This window comes from Medicago sativa, chromosome 4 (assembly GCF_051527215.1).
Source record: "Medicago sativa cultivar Bolivia chromosome 4, Bolivia_mono, whole genome shotgun sequence".
Taxonomy (NCBI): Eukaryota; Viridiplantae; Streptophyta; class Magnoliopsida; order Fabales; family Fabaceae; genus Medicago; species Medicago sativa.
In genome coordinates this window covers 6,866,244-6,878,053 of record NC_140752.1, presented here as the reverse complement: position 1 = coordinate 6,878,053, position 11,810 = coordinate 6,866,244, and the positions used below count along the sequence as shown (strand labels likewise).

The 11,810-nt window shown below is 32.7% G+C and overlaps 1 protein-coding gene across 1 annotated transcript; it reads left to right on the top strand.

Moving 5' to 3' along the window:
- The first annotated feature begins 4,880 nt into the window (after positions 1-4,880).
- Positions 4,881-5,837, top strand: LOC146925864 (uncharacterized). The gene has a single exon (XM_085702984.1). The coding sequence runs from the start codon at positions 4,881-4,883 to the stop codon at positions 5,751-5,753; it is 873 nt and encodes a 290-aa protein (XP_085559110.1). The 3' UTR covers positions 5,754-5,837.
- The last annotated feature ends 5,973 nt before the right edge of the window (positions 5,838-11,810 follow it).

Genomic DNA, 11,810 nt, shown 5'->3' with positions numbered 1-11,810 from the left:
ATTCAGTGGCTTACCTAAAGATTGTCAATGATGCTTGATGAAAGTCGTTTTTGCATCAAACAAGATAAGTATTTGTATATCGTCTCCACAGGGAATAGTGCGTTATCGAAGACAGTTTAACATCAATTATCATTCCAAGTATTAAGAGTACTTGTTTGTTTGAATTGAAATGTAACTAGCTAAACTAATTTGCAAAAAGTAAAAGTTGAGATAAATAAGGATTGAAACTTGTTAGGAGTAGCGTTCCTTAACCAAGCGTCACACGTAACCTAATGATCCATACGAATTCTAGCTTTGTAAACAACATTATCACAATCAATTCTAAACTACCCTTCGTGTCCAAAGTGATATAATTATTTCTAAGTTATCGTTTAAACATTCGTGTCCAAATCCCTTAAACGATAACAAAGTCGATCGAATAACCTAATCGACCGTGTCCAGCCTGATTAAATATCCGAAAGCATTTCACTCTTGATTATGGTGATTATCACAAGATTAACAAAGATGTCAAGTATGTTAACCTAAGATATATTGCTACTCTAGCTCTAGATTCAAGAGTTTGTGTCCAAATCATCTTGAATCTTATTGAAAGCATTAACACAAGAATAACAACAATATTGAATATAAATTGCTAGAATCATATATTGCAAGATCAAAAGGGTTACATGTTTAGCAAGATCAAGTACCTCTCATCCTAACAAAGAGTGTTTAGCTACACATCATCATGGAAGCCTTGCAAGGATAGCTTGAAAAGGAAGGATTCATTACACTTGTGATGTCTCAACTAAGGAGTAAGCATCCAACTTCCAAAACCACTCTCACTCTATGAAGAACTACCTTCTTTCTCTCTATAAAATTAGAAGCTAAAAGCTATCAAAAACTAAGAGAAAAGGATCCTCAAAATATCTAAGAAAATCCCAACATAATATCTTCAAGGAATAGCAAGTGGGTGTTTTATAGACTCTGCCCTGCCTGAACTCGCAGATGCGAGCTACATCACTCGCAGATGCGAGTTGCTTCTCTGGACCAATGCAAAGCTGCCACGTCATAAAAGAGGAGGGTCAAACCGCCCTAACTCGCAGTTGCGAGTAAGGGAGCTCGCAGTTGCGAGTAGCTCGCATTGGAACTCGCAGATGCGAGTTTGAGTGCGAGCTGCTTGCCTCCTGGATCAGCTTCTGCCCAAATAGTGTTTTTCCATGGTTTTGGTCTTTAATCAGTGTCTTGAGGCTAATTTCTGCACAAAAGGATAGAGTAAGATATATAAAGCGTAATAAGGCATTTAACACTTATTTCTCGGCTTTTCCTTTGATAACTTGTAAAACAAGTAACAAAAAGTGTATGAAATATAACATGAAAATAACACTTCTTGGCACTTATCAATGCTTGCATATTCTGTTTGTTTAACTTCATCTCAAGTGTTCTTACACTTGGATCATAATATATGCTTGCAAGTTTACACTCAAATAATAACATTTTCTTAAGATCTTCTCAACTTTGTGAGATTTATCAAAAAAGTTCTCTTTTTTTATCTAGTAATCTTGAAACCAAGAATTACTTCAACCTTGTCTAGGTCTTTCTTATCAATGTTGTTGATAAACAATGATTTCACATAATTCTTAACATGAATCTTTAAATCAAATATAAGCAAGTCGTCTTCATAGAGACATATGATCGTGCAAATATTATTTGTCACTTTCATTCATTTTATACTCATTCGATAGCATTAGAATGTCAAATTTTTCATGTCATTCCTTAGGAGTTTATTTTAGACCTCACAAAGAATTATCTAACTTATGGACTTTGTTTTCTTGTCCATGAATCACAAAACTTTCAGGTTGTTCCATATAGATTTCTTCATCTAGTTCACCATAAAAAAGGCAATTTTCACATCCATTTGGAGTACTATCTAGTTATTAACGGCGACTAAAGGGACTAGTACTCTTATGGATACGATTCTAGTGACTGGTGAATGAGTATCGAAGAAGTCTATATTTTTCTCTTTTTCTAAAACCTTTGACTACAAGGATAGCTTTGTATTCATCAACCGTCCCATCAGGTTTTAGTTTCCTTTTCCAAAATCCAAATACAACCGATTGATTCTGCAACTATGAGACAAGTCAACCAAGTGTCATGTTTTGTTAGACTCTAGAAAATCCATTTCATCATTTATTGCTTCTTGCCATAATTCAGCATCCAATGAGGATATAGTTTCTTTAAGGCTTAATGGATCTTCTTCCAATGTATAAACCATAAGTTCATACTCTTTAGCAATTCTTGCTTTCTTACCTCCTCGAGGTTCTATAACATCTCATACGATGTTTTCATAACTATTTCTGATTACTAGAATGTGATCAGATTTAGTGCCCCCACTAGTTCTTAATTTTTTAAAAAAGGGAATTTATTTGGCCCCCACTAATATCGTGCTCCCACTAGCTCCCCCACTATTCTTTAGTTAAAGGGGTAAATATTTTCATAGAAATCGGCATCTTTTAATTCTATGATCACTTTAGCATTTAGGTCATAAACCTATATGTTTCGCTATTTATAACATACCCAATGAATACACATTTATAGGCTCTACTAGTGAGTTTAACTTTCTTGGGGTCCAGAATCCAAATATAGTCCAGACAATCCCAAGTTCAAAAATAAGACAAGTTAGGTTGTCTTTTCTTCAAAAATTTCTTAATTAGAATTTTTGTTCTTAGACTTGGGTACTCTATAAATTTCAATTTTCGTTATAAGAATTGAACATATCAAGCATATCAATTTTATTTTCCAAAATTCAGAGTCATCAATAAATATGATAAAAATATCATTTTATACACATATCATAATTTATTATGTTTAGAGATTCATATTCTCTAAATTCTGATTTATATGAACTTTTGGTTCATATATCTTGACTGCAATAAATAAAATTGTCTAATCATATAACGTTGGAATTAAGTCCAAGTTACTCAAGTTTTAAAATTAAACGCTTGTTCACATGTCATATATTAAAAAGCACACAACTAATAAAATAGGAGGATAATTTAATTTTGAACATACCATCAAAGGCGCATGCTTTATCCAACAAAAATGCATGTTGTACAAGTCACTGACTTGTTCTTATAGGATCAAAATCCTAAAATAATTGAGCACTCAAGTTCATATCTGTCCAAAAAATTATACTGGAGCTCAATTTCTTAAAGATGTACATGTGCTTTAATTTACCAAATAAATCTTAGTCCATATGCTCGAACAGAATGTTGGTTTAGTGAAGCAAGCACAACATCCTTCTTATGTGGTAAGCTCATGCTCAAGCTTCAATTTAGAACCTTCCATCTTTTACCTTTGCCAACGCACTGTACAAGAAATTTCAATACATGAGCATCGCATTGCCGTTTCCGCCAGTTTGGTATATATGATGCGTCAACCAAAGAAACACATGAGAGTTCCATTCTCTAAATAATTATTTATTTATTCAAAATGCGATTCTAACTTTTGAATATAAATTTCAAATAAAAAATAAATTCTGAGTCGCAAGTATTAATTCTTAGTGTTGTTGTTTATAACAACAATCACTTCATTGTTTCAGGTCAAAAGATGTATTTCTAAAGCTTCCATATCCTTCTTGTATTTAGGGACAACTGAACCTCAATAAATAACCTCTTCGGTAGATATAGCATAATGAAACGTCTTAAAATTGTTGTTTTTGGATTTCCAAACTGTTGTATTTAGATTATCAAATTCTAATATCTACCGAAGTTGTTACTAGGTTGAGTCACGACCAGGTCGCTCTCTTTAAGACGTTTCGTGGCACTGTCCTAAATTGTACAAGGCAGACTATCAACCACGCCGCCTCCAGGATAATACAAACCCAGCTACAACTATGCGGTTAACTACTGCACTGTAGAAAACCGTTCGAGATTTACACCTTCAAATATGGTACTAAGACCACTCTTTAATACTGAAACCACTTTAATATGGTATTGTTACCACTCAGTTATGGTGCTGAGACCACTCAAATATGGTGTTACCACCATTCTAACTTTAATTTCTCCAAAACATCAATATGGCACTACGACCACTCAAATATGGTGATACCACCATTTCTCCTCAAATAGAAAAATATTGAAATATTTTATATACTGTTAAGATCATTCATTCTTAATTCCAACGGGACATTATTATTCCAAAAAGGGATTATGATCTTAATAGTACTCTTTATTTCGAAGGGACTTATATTATCGAAGGGACTATGTTTTTAAGACCATTCTTAATTCCGAAGGGACATTAAACCGAAAAGGGACTATGGTCTTAAGAACACTCTTAATTCCGAAGGGACAGAAAAAGGAGATGAAGAGAAGAAAGACTCGTCAACCCAAGTCAAGAAAGGGAGAAGAGAGAAAGAGTTCCCGACAACTCAATGAAACTCTTTGATGTGATTTTTGAACTAGGTGAGCTCTCCATTTATAGGGAGAATTTGTAACTAATTTGGAGAAACTTAAGAATTAAGTAAACCTAAAAGTTAAGCAACTCACAGATCAGCTCAAGTAACAAACTAATCGGATAAGTTCAAAAAGAAAAAAATCCACTAACGAAGGAAAGATAGGAAATTCAGTTGGATTCTCAATCTTATCACAACCAACATAAACTAAAATTAAGGGGAGTGATATCCATGAATTAAAAATAATAATTACTATTATTTTCATCATTATCGGGTATTTAAAATTAAATACCGCAATTTAAACACTACTAATGTGTGTGTTCTATTTTATGTGGGACCCACACATTCTATTTTTTTGATTCACACAACACTAGATCAAAGTTTAATTACTTAGTATTTAATCTTTCAACCTTCCAATTTCTTTCCAACTTCACACCAATGTTCCAACAATATGCCATTCTCTCTTCAATGCTACTATTTGAAGTCCCTATCGGGCGTGTCAAAACAGTTTCTCTCCATTACCAATCGTATGCGATGCTCTCTCAAATTCCACAGTTCGACAATCCCTTTCCTCCCTCGTCTCTTATATAGATTCACCAACCTCACCTCGCTTAACCTTTCGTACTACTTCTACCGTTACGAAGAACTAGACGCGCTTCTCTGTCGAATCTGCCATTTCCCATTGAAACTGACATCTATTAATCTCTCTAACCAATACAATATTCCCACTAATGGGTTACGAGCCTTCTCTAAAAATATTACAACTTTGACATCTCTCACTTGTTCCAACATTACCTTTATCAGTGATAGTGACCTCAACCTCATCGCTAGTTGTTTCCCTTTGCTCGAAGTTGTCGACCTCCATAACAGTCCATTGTCCGACAATTATGGCTTATCTGAAGATGGTATTGGTCAAATTTTAAGGAGATGTCGTAACATAAAACATTTGAATTTAGCCTACTGTCATAGATTGAAGCTACGTCAAATGAACTCTGTAGTTTCGAAATTGGAGGTGTTGAACTTGTCACAAACAACAGTTGACGATGAAACACTCTGTGTGATCTCAAAGCGCTGCTGTGGGCCTTTTCAATTGTTACTAAATTCTTGTTGTGATGTTACAGAGAAGGGAGTCAAGAATGTGGCCGAAAACTGCACACAACTGAGAAAGATCATTCTAAGGCGCTGCTATAATGTTCATCCTGATGTTGTTGCCTCAATGATATTCTCACGGCCATCATTGAGAAAGATACTTATTCCACCTAGTTATCGTTTCCGGAACAAAGAGAAGGAACTGTTTTCGCGTCATGGATGCCTTGTTTGCTAGTATTCTGAAATTGCTATAATGTCATGGCTTTGATGGTATTCTGAAATTGCTTTTTCTTTCATGTTAGATTATGTCCAAATTAAGGGTGTCATGTTGCTTGATTATGTATCTTATTACGCATGGAAATACATTTTGTAAATATAAATTTGGGTTTCATGATCTAGAGATTTAGAGTATATATATATGCAAGGCAAATGTATGATGAATAAAGTGATTCAAGTCAATTTAATTGGCTTTCCTATTCCTGTTTGAATTGCTAAATTTTTTAGTTTTTGATACTAATGTTATATTTTTGTCTGAAGTTTATTTTTAATAAACATTGACTTGTTGGTGAAGGTTGCAATGTTAGGCAAAAGCTTTCACATTGCATTATATTTTAAGAAGTGGAGTTTACACTTGTTAATATTTTATTTTTCTGTGAAATATGATGATTCATATATTTTGACAGCTATATCAGCTTTACTTTAATTTCAAATAGGAAACTTACTGAAAAATATTGAGAATAATGTAGTCTATATATGTCATTGCTGAATTGTATGTAAAGTCTGGTTGATTCTGTGTTGTTTTGGGGTTTCACTAATGAGGTATATTTACTTTATGAATTGATTTTGTTAGTAGCTTTTTGATTTCATTGTTCGATAGTATATATCACTCATGTATCAACACGCCTCACTCTTGTTCGTTTACCTCTTTTCCTATTTCTCTTCACCATAATGTTCTAGTTGGATATACACCAATAGACAACTTGATTGATATTGTAAAAAGTATAGCTCAACCATCAAGCTGTCTGGTTAGGTGAGTTCGAGCTGGTTTCAAGCTCTTCATTGCATTTTTCGGTACAATGCTAATTTCTTCACTTTCTGCTAAACCTTACTAATACAAACCTAATAAGGACTCAAATCGCAAACATGTATGATTTTCATTTAATGTAGTTGTTGAAATTTTATTAACTTTTATATGGTTCCTCACCACCAGAAATTTTGGTGTTAGATTATCATGACAATCTGTATCGTACCTAACGAACACATGGACCTGTAGCAAATATATGAGGCATATTTTGGTTATTCTGTATTACAAACTGCCAAAAGCTTGTGTACAAAACTTGCAAAAAGAAATAAAGAAAAGTCAAATATCTTCTCGTTATTACTATTATTATTAACCAAAAATAAAATATATGCGATCCAAAACTTGTAATAGCTGCCACCCATTAAGGACTTGAACAAAAATAATGAATGAGTGATGCAAAATATATTCACTTTCCCTCTCTGCTAAATAGAAAAGAAAAGGAAAGAAAAGAAAAGTCATGATTGTGTCACAGTTTTCTAGTTTTTAGAAAACTGTAGAAGATAACAAATCAAGTTAATTTATTTTATGAAATCGTGGAATAAGCTTATTTCTCTGATGATGTTTTTGTTGCTCATTGTTAGTTTTATTTAGAATTGTGATTCAATACCATATTTTGAGCTTATAGCTTATAAGCTCATCTGTGAAATAAAGTCTCGTTTGACAACATTTTTTTTTCTCATCATGAGTTTATAGCTTATTCTTACCGATTTATAGCTTATAGCTTATCATTTTTCCTCTCAATTTTACCCATGTTGTGTTATTTTGCTTTTTCTGAGTTTCTTTAATTATTGATTAAATCTGTTATCTGTCTTTCCTCAGTTTCATTTATAAATGGAAATCAGAAAGAGTAAGAACGTCCGAATAAACTGTTTTACTAGACTTAGAAGAAAAATGTTTAAAGAATATTACACAAAATACCAGTTTTATGAACAATACTTGTAGATATAGATAGTTGTGTTTTGGGTTAGTTCATAGTAAATTTAGTTAATTGAATCTAGAGCTTTTGAATATGGATTTTAATATAGTTGATTTATTATAATTATGGTTGTTATTGTTAATGTAGTGATTTAGTTCTGATGGAGGTGAAAGGACGGTTATCCAAAGCCCTAACTATATATGAGGGGAAATCAGTTTCAGATGCATGTCGCAGAATGGCAGCGCGGCGCGTTGATGATGTATTGTTGACTGATGCCAATGTTTTGTTATCTGGAATCATGACTGACAAGGTTTGTGAATTTTCTATGTGAATGTATGTGTGTTCATTGAGTGTGTGTATATTGCACTATGAGATACAAGGCAATGAGGCATGTCTTCTGTTTAGGATACTGCTACTAGAGTTATTGCCGAGGGTCTATGTCCGGATCAGACAATGTTGTCAAAAGTAATGACTCGAAAACCTTTATTTGTGAAATCAAATACGTTGGCTATTGATGCTCTTCAAAAGATGGTCTAAGTTTAGCTTCATTCCTACTGTTAATACTTAATACGATTGTTATTACTGGACTTTAGGTGTGTAAATCAAACTAGGATGTCATATGCTGGTATTAATACGGTTGCCACAGAGGTATTGGTGTGTTTGGATGATTCTACGCTAACTGTTACTTGTATTGTTGCACTGATAATAGTTTGGTAATTTAGATGGGCTTTTAGAAGGTATGCTTCTTGTAGGAAGGAGACTCAAGAATTGGGCAATTAGCTATAGAGATAAAATATACATAAGGAATTAAAAAGAGCCTGTTGGATTGTTCTGTTTTGTTGCTCATTTCTGAGTATATTTTTGATCTTTTGGTTCAAAAATATTTGGTTTTGCTATTGTATGTTGCTCTGTGATTGTTGATATCATTGCAAGTTTTTCTATGCTGCTACCTGTGACTATGTTATAGTTTATATGTGACCACTACTTAAGCATGCATTATATTGTTCATTTTGGCAGAACAAAAAGTTGAATACTGTAAAAGGATGTGAGAAGATTTGGAGAAGAAAGAAAGGAGAAGACATGGGAAGACAGGGGATATAGAGTACAATTATACCTGTGACTGTTATAATTTAGACTACATGTTACATTGGATGAAAACTTGTAATCGTTTCAGTATGTAATTCAAAATGTGTTGCATAATTCAAATTGTGTTGCATAGTTCATTTTCATTATGCAAGACAGGGGAAATTTTATAGAGTATGTAATTCAAACTGGTTATTAAAACTTGTCTCTAATATGTTAATTCAAATATGAATGAAGTCTAAGCAAAGACAAATCTGGTAGATTAAAAAAATTATAGTCTAGACAATTTTTCGACACTTTTTACAACTTCTCAAAAACTATAAATGTAACACTTTTTTATTGTTACTAGTGATATAAAGTGTTACAATAATATAACATTTGTGACACTTTTTGATTGTTACGGATAGTACTATAAAATGTAACTAAAACTCTTTAGTAACACGGGCTTTACCTAACAATTGTTCAGGTGTTACTAAATTTAATTAGTAGCATTTTTCTCGATTTAGTTACAATTTTAAATTGTTACTAAATATCATTATTGTAGTAGTGCTAAATTGTTGAGGCTATCATATTTACTAATGGTTATAAACAACAAATCACCAAGAAACGAAGACAACTCAATGACATGCTAATCATTCATAAACTTAGCATTTTGAAGATCCAAATATTGAATAAATTGACACTTTGACAATAAGTTAAAGATTCCAACATAAGTATAGCCGAAGCATCCTTGGAGGAAGAATTTCCTAACAGGAAGACCTTTCTCTGCAACAGATGAAAGCAATTGATCAGGGATAAACGATGATGATAAATCAAGATGCAATGACTCATTCTAGTTATAGATATAAACCTCAAACCTGTTCAATGATTCTGTTTGAATTGCTGGTCTGTCAAGGAATATAAAAAATTAAGATGATATTGTCACGAGAAAAGATTAAAAATAGTATATGGTTAATGATGATACATGCCTTATGCCCTTATCCAATTACCATTATAAAAAAAAATGCTTTTTAACTTGCATCATTGTTTTACTACGTGGTAAGTACAGGACTTGTATAAAATCTTTGGTCATGTAAAAGTGTGTCTATAATTTTCATAGTGCAGAATACATTTAGAGTTTGCACTTAGCAATTGGTTTGGTATTGGTATCCATGTTTTGTTTTCATTAAGCCCTTCATAACAATTAATTTAAGACATTTCATGCTATCCATCTTTTTTTTCCTATTTTTCTCAAACTTAAGGTTGTCATCCATTTTTTTTTATTGACAAAATAATTAAAATCTCTCATGAGAAAAGGGTAAATAGATACACTATATAAATAATTATAATGCTATACAAGTATTTAACAATAATCAAAACACTACTTAAGAATAATCACTACACTATCATGTGCTTCACAAACGGACCGTCAAACCAATTACAGGGAAAAGATAATGTTAGTATATCGGCCGGTCAGCACACCACCACTAAAATAAAACACAAATGCACAAAATGACACGTATTCTTGCATTGTAATGTTACTTCTCTGGTTTGGCGGAGGATGTTGGATTGGTTGGGAAAAAATTTGCAACGTCGCATAATTTATTTGTTTATTTGTTAAATTTTACGAAAAGGTTTTTTGTTAAATTGGCATGCCGTGATTTGAGTCATTTGAGGTCGAGGCGTTAGTGGAGGCGATTAAGGTGATTTCGTGGAGGTAGAGTTTGAGTTGTGATTGTATTATATATGAATATGAGTGCATTGGGATCCCGGAGATTTTTTACAAAGAGGCTAAGTGTGTGCGTAGTGGTGTGTTTTATGTTCTTGCGGTTCTGTTGTATTTGTTGGTTTTTTTTTTTGGGTGCTGTCCAACCCGTTTGGCATTCTGTCTCGGGTGCTGTCTCAGGTTCTTCCCAGCTGTACGGAACAGGGGTGCGGGTTAGTTTCTATTTGGGGGGCTGCTTGTTGTGCTTCGGCTGGGTCTTTCCGCTTATATAGGGAGGCCATTTGTATTTTTCAGTCTGGGCAACTCTTGTACGTTTTGTGCAGGTTTGTCGATAATAAATTTTGCAATTTCAAAAAAAACAAATAATAAAACACATGGTATTGTGTTTTAAAAGCCTTTACAGTGTATGGTTTGGTTAATCAATTATGGTCTGGTTACTAATATGCATAATTTCCTTTTGCTTCATAAAAAGCATATGCTCACAAATGCATTCACGCAACATTAAATACACTCGCCAGTTACCAAATAAAATTAATAAACACTCAAATAAAGTCAAAAAGAAACAACAGTTAGTCATTAAATTTCTAGAATCTACATCAAACAAAACTGCATTTCATAACAGGCAGAATAAGAAAATGAATATTTCTCGTTGCATGGTAAGATATTAACTCTAAATTGCTTATTTTTCATTCAAGATATGTAGGCAACAGTAGAAAGATGTCAATTTTCCAACAAAAAAAATTCGTCACAGTGAACAATATAGCAAATACCATCAAATTTTGTTTTATACACCCTGTAAAATTAACAAGAGACTTCCACTTTTTTATAAACTTACAGATTTTCTAAAATTTCATGTACTCAATTTTGGATTAACTATATTTTTATACATATTACTAGCTTTTTAAATTGAAATTAGATTTGAGAAAAATAACTATTCGCGCCTTTGTGTGTTTCCCTTGTAGTTGGTGGTGGTTGTTGTCTCCTCACTAAGTCTTTGTGACTTACTCTTTCATTCTCTATTTTTTTTCTTCAGATTCCCAGGCAGTTGAGCAGAAAGCTGCTAACAGATTTAGAGTTTTTGCAGTGTCACTTTTGGTAGGTCCCTTGGTTGGCGTCTCTTTTGTATATGTATATTTTAGTGTCAATTAATGTATCTGCAGCTATTTGAAAGTCTAGGATGTTTTATTTTGAGTTGTATATGTATGGAAAAATGTTATTTTGAAATTTTGGTTGATGATAATAGTTTATAAACAGGATTTACATCTTGGAAATGTTGAAAATACAAACGAAATTTCATGGATATTTTTGAAATGAAATTCGAATTGGAATTCTTTTTTATAATTATAGTTTGTCAAGTTTGCCAGTTACACGATGTGTGTTTTTGGGTCGTGACATGTAATTAGAAAAATTCCAAATCAAAATTCATTTTTACCAATAAAAAAACTTAAAAAAAATTAAATCAACTTCTTTTCTCTACTTACAAAACTTTTTTTTTTACATAATACTT

What these genes read in the sequence shown, in the direction of transcription:
- LOC146925864 (XM_085702984.1), top strand. Translation starts at nt 4,881, where the DNA reads ATGCCATTCTCTCTTCAATGCTACTATTTGAAGTCCCTATCGGGCGTG.